General features: G+C 36.8%; 1 protein-coding gene across 1 annotated transcript in view; it reads right to left on the bottom strand.

The window, feature by feature from the left end:
* The window catches only part of MALRD1 (MAM and LDL receptor class A domain containing 1), a 544,472-nt gene that overhangs the window by 12,664 nt on the left and 510,252 nt on the right, over positions 1 to 21,556 (bottom strand). Inside the window, exons 37-38 of the mRNA XM_074324842.2 lie at positions 18,546 to 18,625; positions 18,355 to 18,451 (exon numbers count right to left, since the gene is read on the bottom strand). Of these exons, the coding sequence (XP_074180943.2) occupies positions 18,355 to 18,451; positions 18,546 to 18,625 (177 nt within the window). The remainder of the gene's footprint in view (positions 1 to 18,354; positions 18,452 to 18,545; positions 18,626 to 21,556) is intronic.

Here is a 21,556-nt window from a genome sequence, read left to right as displayed (position 1 = left end):
GTTTGCAAAGATAAACACAACAGAAAACTATAAACAAATACGCAGTAGATAGGAAGTTGGAGAAAGGAACTCTGAGAACTGAAAAATAGAGTTGAACCAGAGGTAACAAGATGGACAGTATGTGAAATGGGTATATGTACTTATTAAATGTAGGATACAAATTTGCCTTTAAGATTCTCAAATTCAAATTTCAGCAGGACAGTTACATAGGTCATACATTCAAAAAGAAACAAAGCAGGTGTTTAGAAGCACATCTCCAACTCAGGAGAGAAGACATATATTGTGTGTGTCCTGTTAAATGTAATCTAGGCTAATAAAATAACAAGCCCCGCAATATTATAGGAGAAGCCCCTATGGGTTTTGCTAGGTTATTCACTCGTATCTTTGAAAATATCAGACCGAAACTATGCCAATGTGTGCTTCAGTAAAAACTACCTAGGAGAAAGAGGTAGCAAGGAGGGGGATGGATTTTATGGAACCCCTGAAGAACAACAGTGCCTTAGAGAATTTGATGGGGGGCATTTTCATGTTTGTATTTACCATAAAAATGTCACAAAGGTCACAATTTGTAGTGCGTAATTACAGTTGGCACATTAAATCTGTTATGAGACTCTACAGGTAGAATAAATTGCATGACATCATGAGGCAATATAAGAAAGAGTAAGTTGAGTCTATTAGATCAACCTCTTCTCATTGAATGTATACGCCTGCAAAATACAATATTAGCTTACTTCTGCTAAAGAAGAAAGGGAAGAAATAAAGAGAAGTAGTAAATAGAAATATTCAGCTATATAATGGTCTGTACTTCTCTCAAGATGATGACATTTTTTTTTAAAAGAAGTAAAAAAACAAACAATCTGGGAGGGGAAAAAAAAAAGGAAAGAAAAGAAGCAAGCCAATTTGAAATAGCAGGGATAAATTAGGGGAGAATGTCCATGAGCTCAAGTTTTCATTTCCAAGCCCTTAAGGAACAAGCTGAACCAAAGGTTTGGATGAAAAAGTTCAGAAAGAATTGGGTTTGCAAGCATAACCAGAAATCCCACAAAAGGGAGAGGAAAGGATTAATCATCTGGGGTCACAAGACCAAACAACTGGGAGACCAAATTTCGCTAAACTCATTCACATGATACAGCAGCTGCTGTATTTTTCTCTTACTCTTTTCAGGCAGGAAATAAATATCACCGACCACAAAACCTGTCACTGTTTAATGCGATCTTGCTGCGGCAGAGCACTTAAATGGGAACATGCCCGGGAATATGGATGCAATTAGTATGAATAAAGCTGACCCAGGTTCCTGTAGCTTAACCTGAAGGAGACCCCATGCTGTCAGTGGGTGCGCAGTCTCCACTCAGCTTCTCCTGTGACTGCAGTGTTAGCACATTCACAACTGACTAACATAAACCAGATGAAGAGCAGGAGAGTCCTTTGGAAATATATTTGATAGCACACTTTGACTTTTTTTATTGAATTAGTAAAATTACTAGGAACCAATCTTAGGAAATAATTAGAGAGGAAGACAAAGATTCATATAGAAAGAGGCTCATCACAAATTATTGGTAATAATGACAAATTAGTTACAACCGAAATATCTAATAATAGGAGAATGGTCAAATTATGATACATGTACTTGAGAGAGCACTAGAGAGCCCTTTCAAGTAATGCTTCAGTGGTATAAAGGCAGTGTTTCTCAAAGTGTGGTCTGTGGACCGCTGGAGGTCCTAAGACATTCCTCAGGGGCTGTACAGTTCAAAACTGTTTTCACAATAAAACCCAGGGGTAAGCGATTCGAAGTGCAAAACAGATCAGTTAATTTTATTATACCACACTTTTTCTCGTTGTTGATATTTGCACCAATGGGACAAATGCAATGGGGGTAAAAACTGCCAGTCCCTCAGCAGAAATCAAGACTATTGAATTGCTGTTGAATTGTACATTGTATTCTTCACCACCATGCACTTGCAGTAAAGTTTTTAAAAAGTCAGTTTCACTTCCAAATGACCTGGAGGAAGCAGCAAAAGGTATTCATTATATTAAATCTCAACTCTTCAGTGCAAGTCTTTTTAATATTCTAGAAAGTATGCATAAAACACTTTTGTGCCATGTTGAAGTACATGTTGTATTGTGGAAAAGCACTGTGAAATGGAGTTACATGCTAAACTAACCACTTTTTTCATGGACATTTTTATTTGGAAGAATGACTGACAGGCAAACTCTGGTTATTCAGACTAGGGAACTTGGCAGATGATTTCTTAACAATGAATGGAACAAGGCTGGTTAACATTAAATAAAACACTTGACAATATCTCTTGCCAATGATAAAATTTGAACTTTCAAAAAATTTAGAATTTTGAAAAAGCATGGGTTGTTCACCATGAACACAATTGCTTCCCAAAACTTTAAAGACTTGTCTTAGGAGGTTTTTTAAATTATTATTATATCGCTTAATATGTTTCAACATCTGACAAGCTGTATAACTCACCAAACCAGTGTTTTCTAAATGAAAAATGAATCATGTTACAAAATTACACATGGATAAGTAATCCATTCAAAGAGTAAGATAGACCAATAAATTTCTAAAGTAACAGTACAAAAACTTTACTGACACAGTTTGCTTCCATATTACAACTACACTTTAAGAAAACTATCAACGTTTAGTGTAGTATAAAATGTCAACGTTTAGTGTAGTATAAAAATATCCATGATTACCTGAAAAAGGTAGGAAAATATACCTCCCTTTTCAAAATATATATCTGTGTGAGGTTAAATTTTCCTTATTATACTTCGGTCCAAACAATACAGCAAAGGTTTTAATACAAAAGAAGATATGATTATCTAGTATCGACTCTCACTAAAATTTAATTTTAATTTAAGTATCTCTGTTCTACTAAGCATTGGGGCTTCAAATACCAGTAACTTCACATTTTCCCAGCTAACATACACTTTAATAAGTTTTTGCTAGATACCTCTTCTGAAAATACATATTTTCTTTTTTCCCCTATAAATGTGATACCTCAAAACTACAGTGGGTAAAGGTCATTTTTCATAAAATATTATTTATATTTTACATACATTTACATAATGTATTTTACATATAAAATATATTTTCATAACTGTTATGTTTGTTAACCTGCAGTTTTTTTATTTTTAAAATAATTAATATTTTAAATATTTCTTAGTTTTAATTTTTAATATGATAAATCTTCATACTTCTAACTACATTAAAAAAAAGCTCTTTGGGATTCTCAATAATTTTTAAAGGTATAAAGGTATCTTCAGAAGAAAAAATGTTAGAATGATCAGTACAGGGAAATAAAAAGAACAAAATTTCATAGACAACAATTCAGATTTCAGTGAAAACAATGTGTACCTGCATGCATGTGAGTGCACGATGATAAAAGTTCAGAAAAAAACAGCAACAGTATATCTGTCGGGTGCTGACATTTCAATATAATTTTAAATTCTCTTCTGGCACTTTGTTGTATTTCCCAAATTCTACTCACTAGGTTGTTGTGTGTCAGAACCTTGAGGTAGGGGTGATGGATTCACAATTGGGAAAAGATCACGTTGTGTTTCCCTGCATGAGCACCTCACCTGCACCCTGCCGTAGCTCCTTCTAAACCATTTGCCTAAAGAGACGATCCACGTCCTCTGTTCACTTTCCCCATCTTTCCTGACTCTCTTCTTTTAATATTTCTTCTCAAAATCTACCTGCCAGCCCTGCTGCAATACTTACAGGTTTTGGATGGGTCATGTTTTTCCATAACTCTTGCTTTTGCTCTTAAATTCTCTCCTTGACAGCCATTATCATTGCCAGCCCGGGAGCCAGACACACCACTTCTTCGCTGTACTCCACTGTGCATTGTGCATTTTCCTACCAGGTCGTATAGTACTTTCTTTAATTGGAATGACATATTTTCCATGTAGATTGCTCTGTATGAAAACTCACTCTAATTTCCTTATTGAATTCTCTTAGACATATAATCTCTTTAGTTGAAAACTGATTGCAATATTGAAGTTAATTATCCATCTTTGTGATTTCCCATAGCAATCACCTAGCAACCTGCTTCTTTGTAAGTCTTTTTGACAATTTAATGTTCACAACCTTATGGAAGAATCTGTCTAGAAAAATGGCTTAGCTGCATTTATTTATGTACATTCATGTCTCTCCCACCTGAATCTTAACTTCCTATGGGGAGAGCTAAAGTCTTTATTTTACAATTTCTTTAGGAAACATTACTTGAGTCCCAAGCATGTGCCATGCACTCAATTACAGAGCCACTCAGATTATGATTTATTTATAGTTTGGCCTTATTCTGTTTATTGTTCCATGATGCGATAAATACAAACATTGAGAACCGGTGTTTAGAATATTTGTAGCAATTTGAAAGTCAATTTATGTCTGTTGAGGCTAAGAATAGGAAATTTGGACTAGTATTTTATGTACCTTTTAGTTTCATTTTCCCCATAATTCTTACAAAAGCATTGGTATGTGATAGATTGAAAACAAGAAACCAAAACAGAACTGGTTCTTCACCACAAGAAGAATGGCTTTCTTCTACCAACACTGGGTATCCACATATGAGTAAATACTCATCGGCTTGGCTGACATTTACTTTTGCTAGCTCCCCCTTCTGAAAATATTCTTTTCTCTTCCTTTCTCCTTATGAATGTGGTACCTCAAAGTCCCACTGTTGGAAAGGGCCAAGTACTATATAACTTTCTCACATAAGAATCAAATGTTTTTTTCATGTAAATTGCACTATATGAAAATTCACTCTAATTTCCTTATTGAATTCTCTTAGACACATAATCTGTTTGATTGAAACTGATTGCAATGTTGAAGTTAATTACCAGTCTTTGTGATTTCCCTCAGCAATCACCTAGCAACTTGATTCTTTCTAAATCTCTTTAAATGATTTAAAATTGACAACGCTATGTGAGAATCCATCTAGAAAAATGAATTTATTTTGTTATGACTCACAAATATTCACCAATGCCTTTAAATAGACCCTATTTTGGATTTAATACATTTAGTTAAAGCTGCCTTGGATGTATGAATAAATTCAGCTTATAATATCACAAAATGGAAAAAAAGAAATAAAATTGTCTTTTCTTGTAGTCATTTTAAAACAAACTATTTTTAAAACATAAAGAGAAATTATAAGCACAGAAATGCACAATTAGCTTTCTATGCAAATCTCTTAAAAATAATCTTTCCCTGTTGATTCTTTATAAATTTCCTTTTTTTTTCCTTTTAATCTGACCCATGTTTTATTTACACCAACCACACGGTTCTCTGTCAGAACCGGTGCCTTTACACAAGTGCTTGTTTCTTCTTGAAATGCTCTTCCACCTTTTCATCTGGCAGATTTCAATCCATGAATTCAGACTTGAGTGATGCAACATCTCCTCACTAAATCCTTCTTTAACGTCACCACTGTATTATTCTCACCTCCGAAGCAAAGTCAGTCTCTCTTTGACCCATGTTTCTCCAGTGCTTATTACATGCTTGTTGAAGAACTGGTATTATTTGCTTTTCTATATGCCTTTTCCACCACCAGAGTGTAAAGTATTATTTTTATATTCCTAGCCCCTAGCACACTGGCTAGCACATAATAGGTGCTTAATGAATGTTTGCCAGCAAATACATGGATCACTAACAGTTTTTGATTTATGTTTCTTTTCATGAAGATAAAAATAAGCTGTTCATTAAAGTTTTCTTGTTAGGCTGTCCTTTGATTCATTAGTGAGCTAGAAATTCCAACACAGTAAACACATTGTTGAACTTGTAGGAGTGTCCCTAAGGATGCTTTAAAAGAGAAATTGTGTGAAATATGATTTGAAAGCAGAAAAGAATCCATCAGGAGGAAAGCAAAGCATTTACTGAAGAAAAATTATGAAGCTGCTCCCATCATCCCCACTTCCAAATTCTCTACCCTCTAGTAACACTGATAAAACAACACTTGGAATTCTGATTCTCCAAAGTTGCCGAATGTATTTGCTGAATGCCATGGTACAGCTACATGATTTACTAATAATGTGTATCTCCTTATCTGTTCTTCCTCATTTAAACAAATTACCTTTTTTCAAAGAGCAACTCTGATGTTTCTACAACACTTTCATCTACTCTGATGGCTTGGATACAAAAAACAAATGCAACATCGAAATACATTATGGACTGAAATGCTGTCTCCTTGCTATGTAAGATTATTAGTGAACTGAGAAAAAAAAGCTGAAAAGCCCTGGGGACTATCCTTGCCAAACAGTCCACCTGTATGGAGACATGGCTATCTTCAGGTCAAATAATTAGAACATGGGGCTGTTATACAGTCAAGTTTCTTTAAAATTTTTACACAGGTTTCATTTCTTAGGCTATTGGGAGTCTTTCTCTGATGACAATACACATGTACACACATGTACACACCAAATGAAGCTGGGATTATTCAAGACTTGTATTCCAGACACATTGTGTGTAAAGTGATTTTGTTTAGTCAAATAATGTCTGACTTAAATAATCAAGGAATTAATTATTTAAAATCTACCAGATATTTAGTAAAAAATAGCAAATCATTTTGAGATTCATGTAAAATTTCTGCTTTTGTCATGATAAACATGAATACTACTTTCTTGAAAATAGTTCAACTATACAGGAGTTTGTGTATTGATTTTGGGTGGTGAACACACACTACAATATACAGATGATGTATTATAGAACTGTACACATGAAATCTATACAATTTTATTAGCCAATGTCATTCCAGTAAATAATTAAAAAATGAACAATAGTAATAATAGCTTTATAAGCAAAATTGGTAATTAGATTAAGTTGACAGATGCCAGGCAATGTTTTCAGAAATTTCAGGGAAAGATCTGTCATACATATGGACATCGAAATTATTAGGTTGGTGCAAAAGTAATTGTGGTTTTTGCAATTGTTTTCAACCTTTGAAACCACAATTACTTTTGCACCAACGCAATAAATGGTCTAGTATGAACTGCGAAAAATGAACACAGTTACTCTTTTAACTAAATTCAATTTCCTGCCTCTCTGAAGTGCCCAGGTTTTTTGATACTCAGTTTTCCATAGATGTTGAATGCTTGTACTTGAAGATTTGGGTACTCTAATGTCCTTCATTAATATTCTAGGATTTAAGCTTCTGATTATGGACTGATTTGCAGCCCATCATGGACCCAAATAATGAGTCTGCCAAGGGTCACACACGTAGCACCATTTGGTGTTCCTTCATGTGCTTTTAGCTTCTACAGAATGGAGTGAAGTTCAGTCACACTGGATGGAAGTTCTTCAAGAACACCCAACAATGATATCCTAACTTTTAGAGTCATCTACGAGGATTCTAGTATGAATAAATTCTGGAGCATTAAGGCCAAGTAAATGATTGCTTTGGAATATAAGTTGTTCATTTGGACCCCAACATCCTATTGTAGATAGGCTGAGAAATTTGATTTAACCAGTATTTACTGAGATGAATTCCAGCTGTTACTGATTGAACTTGGGTATGTACATAAGACTAGGACAAGGACCCTGCCATCAAGAGGCTCAAGCTCTGTTATGGGAGGTATCAACCCAAAAGTCAACTTGATGAGTGAAAAACAAGCTGGGAACCAAGTTCTTTGGAAGCTCAGAGGCAGGAATGGTTACTTCTGCCCATAGTGACCTGGAAAGATGCAGAGGACCCCACCTTTGTGGTTTGCCTTTGTGAAAGTCTTCCCTTTTTATGTTTTATTTTTATGGTGAAGGAAGAAGTAAACTGAACATTTCTGGAAGTTTGTTCCACCTTCCTTTGACCAATACGTTTTTCTTGGCCATTTGCTCTGGAAACATGGCAGTTGGCACCACTCATTCTATGTCTTGTGCATAATCAGCCCATAGGGCCTGACTTCCAAGACTTCGAGGTATTATTGCAGATCTACAGATCCGAGCCATCTGATTTTTCATCGGCTCTACATGTTATTTATGAAACACACACCATGTGTTAGGCAAGATGCAAGATGAACAGACAATTCCATCCCTGCTTTCCAGAGATTTATCAGTGAAGAGAATTACAACTGAGTCACAGACCCTGTCTTTTTCAAACATCAGTCACTTGTGTGGTTAAGACAACCGTACAGATAGAATGGCCAATTGTCTGGCTTAATCCTGAATTCTAAAATAGGCATTTTTTTCTTTTTAAAAAAAATAAGCATTAACAGTCTCGGGGAATTTTAATGCAAAGATAAAGTTAGAAGGCTACTCAGATTATAGGCTCCCTCATAGCTGACAGGTTTAATGCAGTTACAACATAACAAGGGAATACTCAGAGCCCAAAGAACCAAGCTCAATATTCTATTTGAATCATGCAATTTTGGAGCTAGGAGAAAAACTTTAAAATAATTTAATCATCATTTCTCATTATGTCATAGGTGAAACATTGGTTATAAGAAACAGCAATTTAGGCAACATGAACATTTTAATTTTATAGTTAATGTTTTATATTAAAGGCATAATAAACATATATAAATGGCACATTAAACCAATGATTTTATGAATATTATTCCTTAAGAGAGGACTAAGTTAAAAAAAAAAAAGCCTTTTAAAGATAAATAAATAAATAAAAGTAATAGTAAACATAATACTTAGTCAAGGCCTAAATTGTGGGGGTGGCCTATAAATGATAGAAATTTGGGAAAATTGATTGAATTAAAGTCCTTCATTTTATACATAAGAAAATGTAGTGTACCAAAATAGTTTTCTTCTCTATTGTTCAAACCTGTCTTTCTTCCTGGGTTTTTGGATTTCTGTTAGTGGAGTTATCAACCACGCAGTCACCTAGGAATAACACCCTCGAATCAACTTTGACACTTGATTTTTTTTTTCACTTCCTGTATTAAGTCAATCACCACTGTTGAAGTTCTCATAGCCTCTCATCTATACCTCTTGAACAGGCTTATGTCCTCTAGACCACCAATCTCTTTCTTCATCTTTTCTAATCTATCCTCATGCTACGCAGTCTTTTTTTAAAAGATATGATCGTGTCATTCTTTGGCTTCAAACACTTTCTAGGCTTGTCCCAGTTAAGGCCCTAGCAGGAAATAGTCACCATGCTCAAGGTGGAAAATCTGAGCAGTGTTTGATAAAGTGACAATTTGCAAAGCTATGGCCAGAATGTAGAGAGACAGTAAAAGATGGTGCACTAGTGAGGCCAATGAGTTGATCTGGCCTGTTACACCCTAAGCGGGAAAGAGGAGCAAGAAGGGGTATAGGAGCAGGTAGCTGTTGAATGCATAGGGGGCCCTTATGGACCTATCACTTCTAAAAGCCAGCAAGAATTCCACTGAAGGAGGGAGCCAGGGTTATGAATGCCCAGTGCCCCCTTTTTCTTCCTGAAGCTACCCCACTTTGGCCAAACATAACAAATGCACACGTCAAGGGAGCTTGTGAATGCAATCCATAAAGATCAAGTCTGCATATCCACCTTCTATACTTTCCCATCATGTTCGGTGGAGACGGTGGAGAATAGATCTGGAGGACAGACAGAAGATTAAGCACTCAGCCTATTTTTTTTTTTTTTCATGAATTGAAATCTTCATAGTAGGCATTCAAAATCCTCTAACCACCGCTCTGCTACATGCTTTTCTATGTGTAATTTATTGTTACTTCTCCCATATTTTACAGCTATGTGAGCCATGTTTGACATCATGAGTTTCCACATTTTTAAAATTTTCTTGAAGCCCCTTTCCTCATTTCCACCTGTTTTCTTCATCCTTCAAGTCTTACTACAAATGCTACCTCCTCTTTGCAGCCCTCCTAATTCATCCATCTGAATTGCTGGCACCCCAGAATATATCACCTCCATGCGCTAGATCAAGACTTGCCCTGTGCACCACTCACTCCACTCTGAACAAGAGAAGCTACGAGTTCACAACCTCCCTGGCCACAGGGCAGGAAGTGGGGTTCTTCTGAGAGGAGCAGAAATGTGACAGCCCAGCTTAGGACAAAAGATTTTTTTTCCCTTTGAGTCCTCTCTTATGGGCCATATCTACCACGGACAAGGAAACAAAGGTGAGGATTTGGGTAAAAGTATCAGGGAACAGGCTGCATAGGCTTCTCTTTAAAAGGGGGAGGAGGGGGAAGAGAAAGAGAGGGAGGAGGGGGATGGGAGGAATTATCAAATGTGGTCCAATCCCATTTTTAAGGAGAAGATTTTGAACTCCTCTTCTCAATCTCCCTTTTCTTGCTCAAAGTAAACATTTAGCAGGCCTGGTAGATCACGGTCATTATATGCACAAGGGACTGAGTTTGGGGAACTAGGTTTACAGATCTTAACAGCTGTACTCTGTGGGCAGACACACACCAGAGACAGCAAAGGTTTGCCAGCATTGTGAGACCACCATGGTCATGGCCATCAGTGAATTCCAGTTTGCTAAATATTCATTTCTGGGACCAGAGCGGGCTCACTGGTGACTCTAGCTGCAAAAGCAGCTGAATGCCTTAAGGCACGCGTAAAACAAGATTTCTCTAGGAAAACAGCAGGTATTCTGTGGCTGCAGCTAAGGATAAATATGCATTGCTGGGCCCAGGTGAGGCCTCTCCAGGGATCTCAAATTAGAAGGTCAGCTAAACTTCTGCTTCCAAAGCTCCACATTATCATACCAGGTGTTAGCTGTGGGAAAGGGTCTGACCGACAGACGATAGTATAGAGACAGACACTTTATTTGGAGGTCAGGGCCGCACTCATTCATGCATCTCAAACAAGAACATCTGTATATTCAGGGCTTATAGGCAGCTGGTCCAGCTTTTGGGATCCTAATTGCCTCTCTTTCTTATCAGAAATATAAACAACAATCACTCTCTTGATCATTCTTTCCTTCCATTTTACCTCCCAAAGTATTTTGGTTTCCTTTTCTTCCATTACACTCATCAGAGTTAAACATACATTATAATTGAGTGTGAGTCAGAAGGCAGGGGTATCGTCTTATGTAGCCTTGTGGTCTCTCACGACCAGCACACAGGAAGTCATCATATACATTTGTGGAATGGGATCATGTGGCAGTCCCAAGACCACATTCAGGTCTTATAATTTCCTACTCAGTAATCTTTCTACTGTTACACACGCTTATTTACCATCCTACGAAGTTCTTTACGAAATTTCCAAATCTAAACTGTTCCAAAAATCCTCACACAGACATCTCATTTCTCAGCACGACGACATGAAATGTTTATCTTCAACTTTTGTTAGTGTATTTATTAAATGCACACAATCCTTCTGGAGTGAGTGCCACAATACAGGGTGAAAAACACCTATTTATTGACAATTTTTCCCAGGAAAGTTGATACTGTCTAAAATAGGAAAAGAGTGGGTATTATGTGGCTGCAGGTAATGTAAGAATAAAGAGTCCACTAGTTACTCGTACTCTTTAATCTTCATTTCTAGGTATAGATTTTGATTATCAGATTATCTACTTTCTATTATGACAAACAGCTCTAGAAGGCTGCCATATTTGTTGCTTCCTCTAAAGTATATGGCAGAATAAAAACCTGGTAGAGTTTAGACAATGGAAACAGGTGTAGTAGACACCTGTCAGAGCCCTTTCACAATGACCCCTTTCTTGGTCCATCCCCACCACTACAGTGCCTTGATATGGGGGTCCCTGCAGCCATGTCTGTACTATTGACCCTGCCTCACATCTCATCCATAGTTAATTTAACCACGAATGGGATCTTGACCCAAGTGGACTAATCAGAAGTTCCTCTTTTGGAATATGAAATGGGAACAAAAAGACAAAATATTTGGTCTCTCCACATATATCAAGACATGAGTAACTAGCATCCATTCTCTAAGTGACTATTTTATTTTATTTTATTTTATTTATTTTTATGTACACAGTGAGTAGAAGAAATATGTCGTCAGAGAGAATGACCAAGCAGAGAAACCAAAATAAGCAGCGATGAGAGGCAGGTGAAAAATTCCATGGAGCCCAGGCCTCCCTGAGGCCCTACCTCATTTATCCCTACCCTTGATCTCTAGGAGACAGGTGCATTTTGATATTGAATTCTTTATTTTGATTAAGCTAGTCTGAGTTGCTTTCTTCGTCTGCCATCAACATGTCCTTGCTAATACATTAGGTGGCAAGTAGCTAAGAGAAGGTGACAGAATGTACAATAAAATCCAGGAAACTGGATCTCAAAAAACAATGTTAAGAGGCCCACTGCTGTGCTTAGCAATGTCTGAGAATATACTGCTCCATCCTACGCTTTAAAAACGAATAATAAAGCAATGTTTCTTTCAAGTCACTGAAGGGCCTCTTATGCTATAGAATCTTTTTATAAAATCTAATGAAAAATCTTCAGGTTAAGGTTTATTTAGAGAGGGTGATGAATTTCCTGCTTATATTAATTCTTGTGTATCTCAACGTTTTGGTATTATTTTCAAGGTGACTGTAGGCCAAACATTAATTCTTGTGTACCTCAACGTTTTGGTATTATTTTCAAGGTGACTCTAGGCCAAACATTCCAACTTGCTTTGTGGCTTAAATAATTTCATGCAAAAAGACTTTTTAAAAAATTTGATGAACAACATTTTTTTATGCAAATATGATCAGTAGAAATAAGGAACATTTTGGTGATGCTCAGAAGTATTGATAATACTCAGTAAAGGATGAAAAGTGTTCAACAATCATGTCCTGGGTACATGAAAGTTATGCATTCAATATCAGATACTGGGGCTGCAAAGATGAGGACCAGTTAATATGAAAGTAGTTAAGTAATCAAACTACATCATAGAGTTATCACTGTCTTCTTGAGGATGACATGCTGATAGCTCAGTGACTAACCCTAAAGGGAGGCCAGGAAATTTTTGCTTGGCATCAAAAAATTATACAGGGTTGGAAAAATCTGCCAGGCGGAGGGTGCAGAAAGCCACATGCTTTGGGGGAATGGCGAGACTTTTTCCAAGGATCAGGTGTGAAAGGTGGAAAATTAAACTTGGTGCAGTGGCCTTTGAACATTGTCACTTGAGTTTTCTCTAAAATAATTTTGAAAAACTAGGCACCTCCTTTTACATTTTAAAGTTAATATCTAAATTTCAAAAGATATAATTTCTGAAATATTTTATGTTGAGCTCCTTAACATGATGGAATTTGTCTGCCATCCAACCTAAGGGACAAAGCCAACCCTGCTCTCTATGCAATCAGCCAAATCGAACTAAATTTTCAGGAAAAGGCAGGCTTCATTGTTCAACTCAAATAGATGTGTTAAAAGGTGAGCCAAAGCAGTCATCTCAATTAATTGTGATTTCAAAATTTAAGTGAAGAGAGAGGGAGGAAAAGGGGAGGGAGGGAGGGAACCAGGGAAAGTGGGAGAGAGAGGGAGAAAGATAGAGAACGAGGGAGGGAGAGAGGGGGAGCGAGCAAGAGAGAGAGAGAGAGAGAGAGAGAGAGAGAGAGAGAGAGGAAACTTGGTAAAGATTTACCTTCTGCTTCCCTTTCAATATTGCTTATCTCAAATATTTTATTTGACTACCAGAGTCTCTTTTGGGGGGCTACATTCTCAGATTATTCCTCTATTTGTCCCTCCAAGGGGTATTTCACAGGTAATTTATTTTGGTAAGAATCAGGACAGATGTGAGGTAAAGAGGAGGATACTTGTGAAAGAATAACCAGGAAAGGAGAAGGTGGCAGGCCAAACGCACCTTTCTCAGTCTAGAAAAGAATACATGAAATTTGAGCATCTGCAAAATGACTCCCTTGAAATTATTAATATTTGTGCTACACACCCTCAAGAAGCTCCAAGGCCTCAGGGTAAGCACCCTGCATAGTCTGTAGACCTTGACAGGGTGAACGGTGGTAATTGCGGTTGTTCTGCCCCATGTTTGGGCTGGGGCCAGTCAGGTTGCTTTCAGGGAGTTCCTCTCTCTTCAGTCCCACTAATGGGAACTTCATCCCCGTGGCTTCCAGGGCAGGGGGGCAACAGGCGATTCAGGAGATCACTAACATGGCTGAGAATAAAGTCCTGGGTGGTATTTGTTTAGGTAGCAATGGGCAATAAAACCTTTTGAGATTTTGGAAATCAGAAGAGAAGGTGCCAAGGAGAGGGAAGAGGACAAACACGTGAATCAGTGGGTCAGAGACAGAGATACTGGCTTGGATCTCCAGCCTTGGACTTCACCCGCCTCTACTCAGGAGTAGGGACTAAGATTTGGGTAACTGATTGATTATTGATTCAGGTGTTTCAATAAGGTAGTTTAAAAACATGAAACTGTATATATATACATGTATTTGCCGTTATTTATTTCTACCATGTTCTATCAACCATTCTTCCTTCTTGGTCCAGTTCACATATCTTGGGCAAATTTCATAACTTTATTGTCACTTTTAATGATTAAAAGTTACTTTTGAGGGATTAAAACGTAGTCCAATCCATTTTAAAGCTACCAAGTAATATCAGATTCTAACCTCTACTTGTTTCCTGCCCTATCCTCATTTCAGACTTGAGAGTTGATCATGGTAGAGAATGGAGGTCATGACCTGGCTTTGAAACACTCCTGCCTCCACCCTGCCATTTCTCAAGGCTTAGCTCTATCGTGGGGACACAGAAAAGAGAGAGAAATGGGAGGCTGGATTCTTCTTAGTAACTAGTCACCTGCCATTGTTAGGAAGGACCGCTTCCCCCATTGCACAATGGGTGTGTGTAGTTCTCACTCTTCTCTTGTTGTGGCCTTTATGGTAATGGTATATGAACTTTGTGTGAGTGTGTGTGTGTGTATGTGTGTGTGTGCACTTCATTTAGGCCCCTTCTGTTATTGAATACCTTTTAAAAGAAAGGCAGCTGCGTCCAACTTCAGCTCAGCTCTGCCCCCAGTGCCTTTTTCAGGAGGGGCACCACCTCGCCAAACTGACAGCTGCCTGAACAATCCTACAACTCCAATTCATCTCTGTTCTTGGAACTTCTTCAAATGGACTGAAGAAGGAAACTCTGGGTTCTCTTGCATACGTTCGGGGGGTTGTGCATACTGGGATACAGTATAATTCCCAATACCTCTTTTGCTCCCCTATTGTCTACAGGTACATGACACCAGAGTTCTTTTAAGACCGTCTGGTACAGGACGCTCCCAGGGCTACCCACTTTCAGAACACTGAACCAAAAATTGTCTTTATGTCTGTTTGCAAAGATACATATGTCAAATACTCCTAAGAACATTTTTTCTATACTCTACTCTGATGCAACACAGGACTAAGATTTGGCACTTTTTTTCCCCCTACACCTCACCAATTTTAACCATTGATTCTCTTGGGGTCTTTCCATCATTTGGCTTTGGGTAGTACCAAATGGATGCTAGCTTCCTCCCTTCTTTATTGGGAAAGAGGTACAAACCTCTCACTACAAACACTGTACACCTCCAAAAACAATGACTTCCAGGACTCTTTGCCTTTTCTTTTCATCCCTCCCTTTCCACAGACTGGAGAAATGAAAGATTGGGTGATAGCAGTCTAGAAGGTTCTGCTTCCATTAGAAGCCTCAGTGGGCTGTGTCTGACTCCAGTTATTGGTAATTTTTGGCAGCTCTTTAAAATGTGTGGTACTGGGAGCCTCTTAATTGTAGAATGTAGACAATTTACTCAATTTCTTGTTAATCTTGTGCAAGAGGAGTTATTATAGTCTGGTAGGAGTTTTGGCATGTTCTGGTAGGATGATAAAAGCAGATCTATCTAAGCTTTCCATCTCAAGTAACGAAGTTACCCTTTATTCTTGGGACCTCAAAGATAGGTTACAGGGCATGGAAATAATGGGCACTAATGTCTCACATGTTAAAGTCAGTGAGTCTGGAAAAATTCTACTGGGAAGTCTAGAAAATCGTTGATGTACCTGGAACATGGAACAGAATTTCAGTGAGAGAGAGAGAAGATTTGAAGCCATTAACATACAGACAGCATTTGAAAACTTGAAAATGAATGACACCTCCTGTGGGGAATGCAGAGTGGGAAGGGAAGGAGACATAGAGGCAAACTATGGAGACCATCAATAAGGGATGGGATGAAGGACAGAAGAAGAGACTATAATTTTTTTTTAAAGGCAGAGAGACAGAGGAAGTATTAGGAAATATTAAAAGGGGATGAACAAAGAAATAGGGAAAGAGAAAACAAAAATAACTTGGCAAAGAAAGAAGGTGAGGACTGAAGAGAAAGGGGAAGTGTCATATTGAAGACGAATGACAGAAATGAAAGAGAGAAAGAAAGGAGAGGTGGCTCTGTCAGGCTGTGTCATAGTGCCACCCATATTGGCCTGGGAGGTCTCTCCAAAGCCCCAATGGTATAAGCTGTCCAACACGAATGTGGAGAAGGTGTGAAATTCAGGGTTCTTTTTGAGTATTCTTGCTGGTTGTATTAGTATGACAACTTGTTCACAGATTGCGACGACTAATTTAATGTATCCATTTAGCTAGGCTGTGTGCCCAGTTCCTGCTCAAACACTAATTTTGATGTTGTAAAGGTATTTGTAGGTGTGATTAACATTTACAATCAACCCACTTTATGTAAAGCAGATTACCTTCCATAGCATCGGTGGGCCTCACGCAATCATTTGAAGGCTTTAAGAGCAAAGACTGAAGCTTCCCAAAGAAGAAGGAATTCTGCCTCAAGTTTGCAACACAGAAACCCTACATGTGTTTCCAGCCTGATAGCATGCCTGGCAGATTTTGGACTCAAGTTTGCCCCATCAACTCAACTTGAATTTGCGATTTGCCGGCCTGCCCGACAAGTTTCAAGCTTGCCAGCCCCAACCTTACAAGCCAATTCCTTAAAGTAAACCTCTCTCTAGCTCAATGTATCATATTAATATTATTAATTACATTATTAGTATAATTAAAATATTTATTATTTAATTAATATTAACAAGTATAATTTGTATAATTAATATACACTACATTAATATAATGTATTAAGATATCATATTTTACATATAGAGATATATGTCAATCTCAAGGTATCTTAATGTATTACATTAACATGTTTTAATATTATACATTGATATAATACTTACATAATAAATAACATATTAATGTTATATATTACATAATATATAACATGTTATAGACTATATGAAGGTATTTAAAAATGTATATATATATCGGGGGTGCCCTCTGCATATACACACAGAAAGAAACAATAGGATATCTATCTATCTATCTATCTATCTATCTATCTAGCATCCATCCATCCATCCATCCATCCATCCATCCATCCATCCATCCATGTAATCACCATTTCTGCTTCTCTGCAGAACAGAACCATTCTAGAACAGAACCGGTGTTTCAGTTAGTAGCTTTGTGTCTGTTTTCCCCACTAGATTACAAACTCCTTTAAGTGCAGACTGCTTCTCATTCGTGTTTACATCCACATTATCTGGCAGATTTTAGGCAGGTGAGAAATAAGTAAAGAATCATAGATCAGTAAGATCTTCTTGACAGCAATGGGTTAAAAATGTCATATCTTTTTTTCTAACGAACACCATAGTTCTAGAATAGATCCAGTTTGGGGGCTGCTAATTAACAAGATAGCAAGCTATAGATCTGAGAAGAATTCATCCAGTGGAGGCACATACCACTGACACCAATGAAAATGCAGTTACTCAGTGCTCGGTGACACATCAGGATTGTCTCTGACCACAGACTCAGCATGCAAGATGTGAGGCATGTCTTCAATTTCTTAAAATTTCATTAAATCTTATTCTGAGCCTTTATCTTGCTCGGTTCATGGAAAAGTCAATCACTTTCATTATGGGGTGATCTGTATCCCATACAGGTGATGGATAGATGCGGATGGGGTAGGACGTGCCAGCATCCTGACTGTGGATTGTGAGGTCTCCTGAGTTACGCCTGAGTGCAGCCTGCAGAGTTTCTCCAGGTACAGCAGCCCTTGGCCTCTGTTCTGTGCACTGTATAGGACATGGGGGTCTTGGCCTGGAACGCTGGTGCCTGGAGTTCAGCCTCCAAGGGCAGCTCAAGAAAGTGTGTCTTTTGCAGGTCTGCTGCCTTCCCTGAGCACCACCAGAAAGTGCACAGCTGTCCCCTCATATCTTTTTAATTTGTGGACAATGACATGTCCTCTTTTTTGTTGTCATCAAAAATGTTCCTAACATAATCTGAAAAGTCAACCTAAGGCTGTTTACTAAAAAAAAAAAGAAGAGTGATTTTTAAGTAGCTCCGGCTTTCTGCCCAGAGAAAGATCTATAAGTACAGAAACACTAAAGTTACCTGCATATCAAGTGAGGTGAAAGGAAAACACAGCAAATGAAATCAATGTTTCGGAAGGTTGTTCTGCCATGGTAGATTTTTATTCAGCCATCAAAAGCTTCACTTACCTTACTGGTTTTTTTCTGTTCGCAAGGAAACATAAGACCGCAACTGTAATATGAGTCATCAGGAAAGCAAATCCAATACCTAGGAGAGTCCATATGCCTAGAATTTCAAACCAATGAAAAAGATAAACAGGCAGTCAGAAATAGGAGAGACTCAAAAACCAAGTGATTGGTTTAGTCACAATGTCACCTACTATTTTGAGTGTAGGCGAAATCTGCAGTAGGCGGGTTAACTTTGATGTGGCATCGATTTCCTTTCCATTCTTGCCCACATCTGGAAATGAGATAAAACATGATAGAAAAAAAACAAAATATTTTAGCAGTATTGTCATGGAATAAAAGGATAAATGTCAATAAACAATGAGATACCAGAAATGTGGGTAATGTTGATAAGCAACCAAAAATGTTAAACCAAAGGAAAAACCAAATTAAATTTCCTTATTTTAAGATTATTGTGCAATATGATTTAAAAAAAAATATTTATCCCCTTCTTGACTTTATAAGGTGGGAACTTGGTTTTCACAGGCTCCTTTTATGTTTTCAAAAATGGACTTGCTTTTCACCAGTCTCCATGTTGCTTTGCTTTACTCATCATTTGTCTCAAAGCCAAACGCTAGCACATTTTTTCAATAGTGATCTGATTTAAGTTCTTTCATACACTGATAGAGAATACTCAATTTAGATTAACATAAATATAAATCAGAGAGCATATTTATTTTTTATTACCAAGTTCATAGATTTGGAATCAGGTTAATAATCTCACTAGAAGTATTAGGATTACCAATAGAATTTCATTACATTTGCTTTACTTGGGGACATACATGTTGAAACTTATAACGCTGGGAGCTTCCCCTGTGCTGTGGATGGTCTTCAGATAGTTCACAGATGGAGTCTCGCTTGGGCCTCCACAGGAGATGAGGTTTATTTCTAAGCAGTAAATGTGTCAGAATATTTCTGGTGGTACGTATTAGCGAATGGGTGTGAAAGTATGTGTACACATTCTTGTTTACCAGAAATAATAGGATACAAGAAAGGGTTAGTTGAATTTCCTGCCAAGTTCATGGTACATGCTACAAAATAGGATTAAAAAGTAGCTTTTGAATATGCGTGCTTAAAAGCTGTGTGTTAGAAGCAATGCTTCTTCAGCACACATTTGTTACAGCTTTTCTCAGTCTCTCTTTTGAATTTGAAAATTGGAATGCTCAATAGTAATTCCTTCACAAAAGCAATAGCTCTGTTAAATATAAAAAAACTGAGAGCTTCAAGGAGGTTCAAAAGAACGCTTTCTTTTCTTAGTAATGATTCTTTAAAAGGTACAAATTTAAGACAATTTGATCGCTTCAATGTCTCTGAAATTAAAATTAATTAGAATTGTTGAAGATTGGAGTTTATGTTTTTTCATTCTCACAACATTTAGGATATATTCCTTGTCAGTCCTCATTTGACAGTGGACTCTAAATGTCAGTGTTTCACATGTGCACACTCTGGTGTGGCCTAGAGATAGGGGACACTTTTTCATACTGGGTTAACTGGGCTCCTTTAGATTTGGAAAGTGCCACTTCACTGATCAGGACTATAGTAATCGTCGCTTTAGACAAATTGTAGGTATTTCAATATGCCCATTAAGATCAGTTTCAGTAGACAGTATCTTGGAATGCCAGTTAAAAAAATAATGGGGGAAAATCCAAACTACATGGAAAAACAGTATGAAAGTTATCTATCCATTATCTATCTTTCTGTCTATCCATCTTCTCTCTATTTATCTTCATATATGTATTTATATATTGTATAAATACTATACTATATATAGCATATATACATAGTATATATACATATATATATAGTGTATATACACATACATAGAAAAAGTATATATACATATATTGTACATATATACGTATCTCCTGGTAATGAACAAATAAGAGTATTAAGTGAACTTTTATTTTGACAATCTTTTACTAAAAAATATTTTTCAAAGTATACTGAAAAAAATTTTGATGTTAATTTTACAAAAATAGGTATAGATACTATGGATGAAAGTAAAAATAAAGACAGGCAATTTGTTTTTAGACTGATACAAGTTTACCTATAAAAATAACAATGTACAACCTTCTTTCTAATAGATACCTAAGTACATATCACTGAATTTTTATTTATTTATTTATTTTACTAAAGAAAGATTATATTAAAGAATAGATCAAAGTGGTACAATGTTATCAACTAACATGAGAAAAGTAATAGAAAGGAATGTACTTTCAGGACCAAAATTACTTTCAAAGTATGCTGAAATTTTGTCATTTTTGGCTAAGAAAATTTTGAATTTAAGAAATATGAATGAAATTTTGAGTTAGACATTTATACTACAAAATTCTTCTAAAGTTGATTATTTTAGAGGAAACTGAGTATACTACCCAAAAAGTTTCCACTTAAATATATTTTGTGTATCAGTTTGCCATCTTGAAACCAAATGTTTTCTATACATGTTATCAAGAGGGCTTATCATCTGTGAATTTTAATAGACATAAATTAATTTTGAAATATGAATAGAAATTACTGAAAGCTAAAAATTAGACAGTGAAATCTATGGTTCAAAATAATTCCAGTCAACAAATCTGAATATAAATGAACAAATTGTTCCTTGCAATCTCTAAAGTGATTCCCAAACCATAATTTCCTTCTCATTTAATGTTTATCAGATTGAAATAATACGTGCTTAAAGTAATAAGTGAAATTATACACAAATATATGTTAAAACACAGCCCTTCATCTTCATATCCAATTTCATCCACCTGATGTAACTAATATAACAGCTAAATATGTCTTCCATTCCTTCCACCTTCTCATAGAACACGCACACACACACACACACACACACACACACACAAACACACACACACTTATGTATATATGGGTTATGTGTGTTTACTGTAATAGAAGCATCTACATGTCTCTGTAACTAACTGGCTTTTGCTTTCAACAATGCATCATGGAATTCCGTAAGGTCAGCTGTCTACAATAACCCATACAGACATTTAATTTCGAAAAATTATCATATCATGTATACACTTTTCAGTTTAATCTTTTTCTTATTGCCTTCTTCCTTCTCCTTCATCCCTCTCCACCATACTTCATCCCTCTTCACCAAGGAGAAACATTTGCTGAGTTGCAGAAAGAAGCAAGTAAGAATATTTAACATACATTTTCA

This window comes from Rhinolophus sinicus, chromosome 1, assembly GCF_057876585.1.
Source record: "Rhinolophus sinicus isolate RSI-liver-muscle chromosome 1, RSI-T2T, whole genome shotgun sequence".
In the NCBI taxonomy this organism is placed as follows: Eukaryota; Metazoa; Chordata; class Mammalia; order Chiroptera; family Rhinolophidae; genus Rhinolophus; species Rhinolophus sinicus.
The sequence above is the reverse complement of the archived record's forward strand: the minus strand, read 5'-3'. Positions and strand labels throughout refer to the sequence as shown.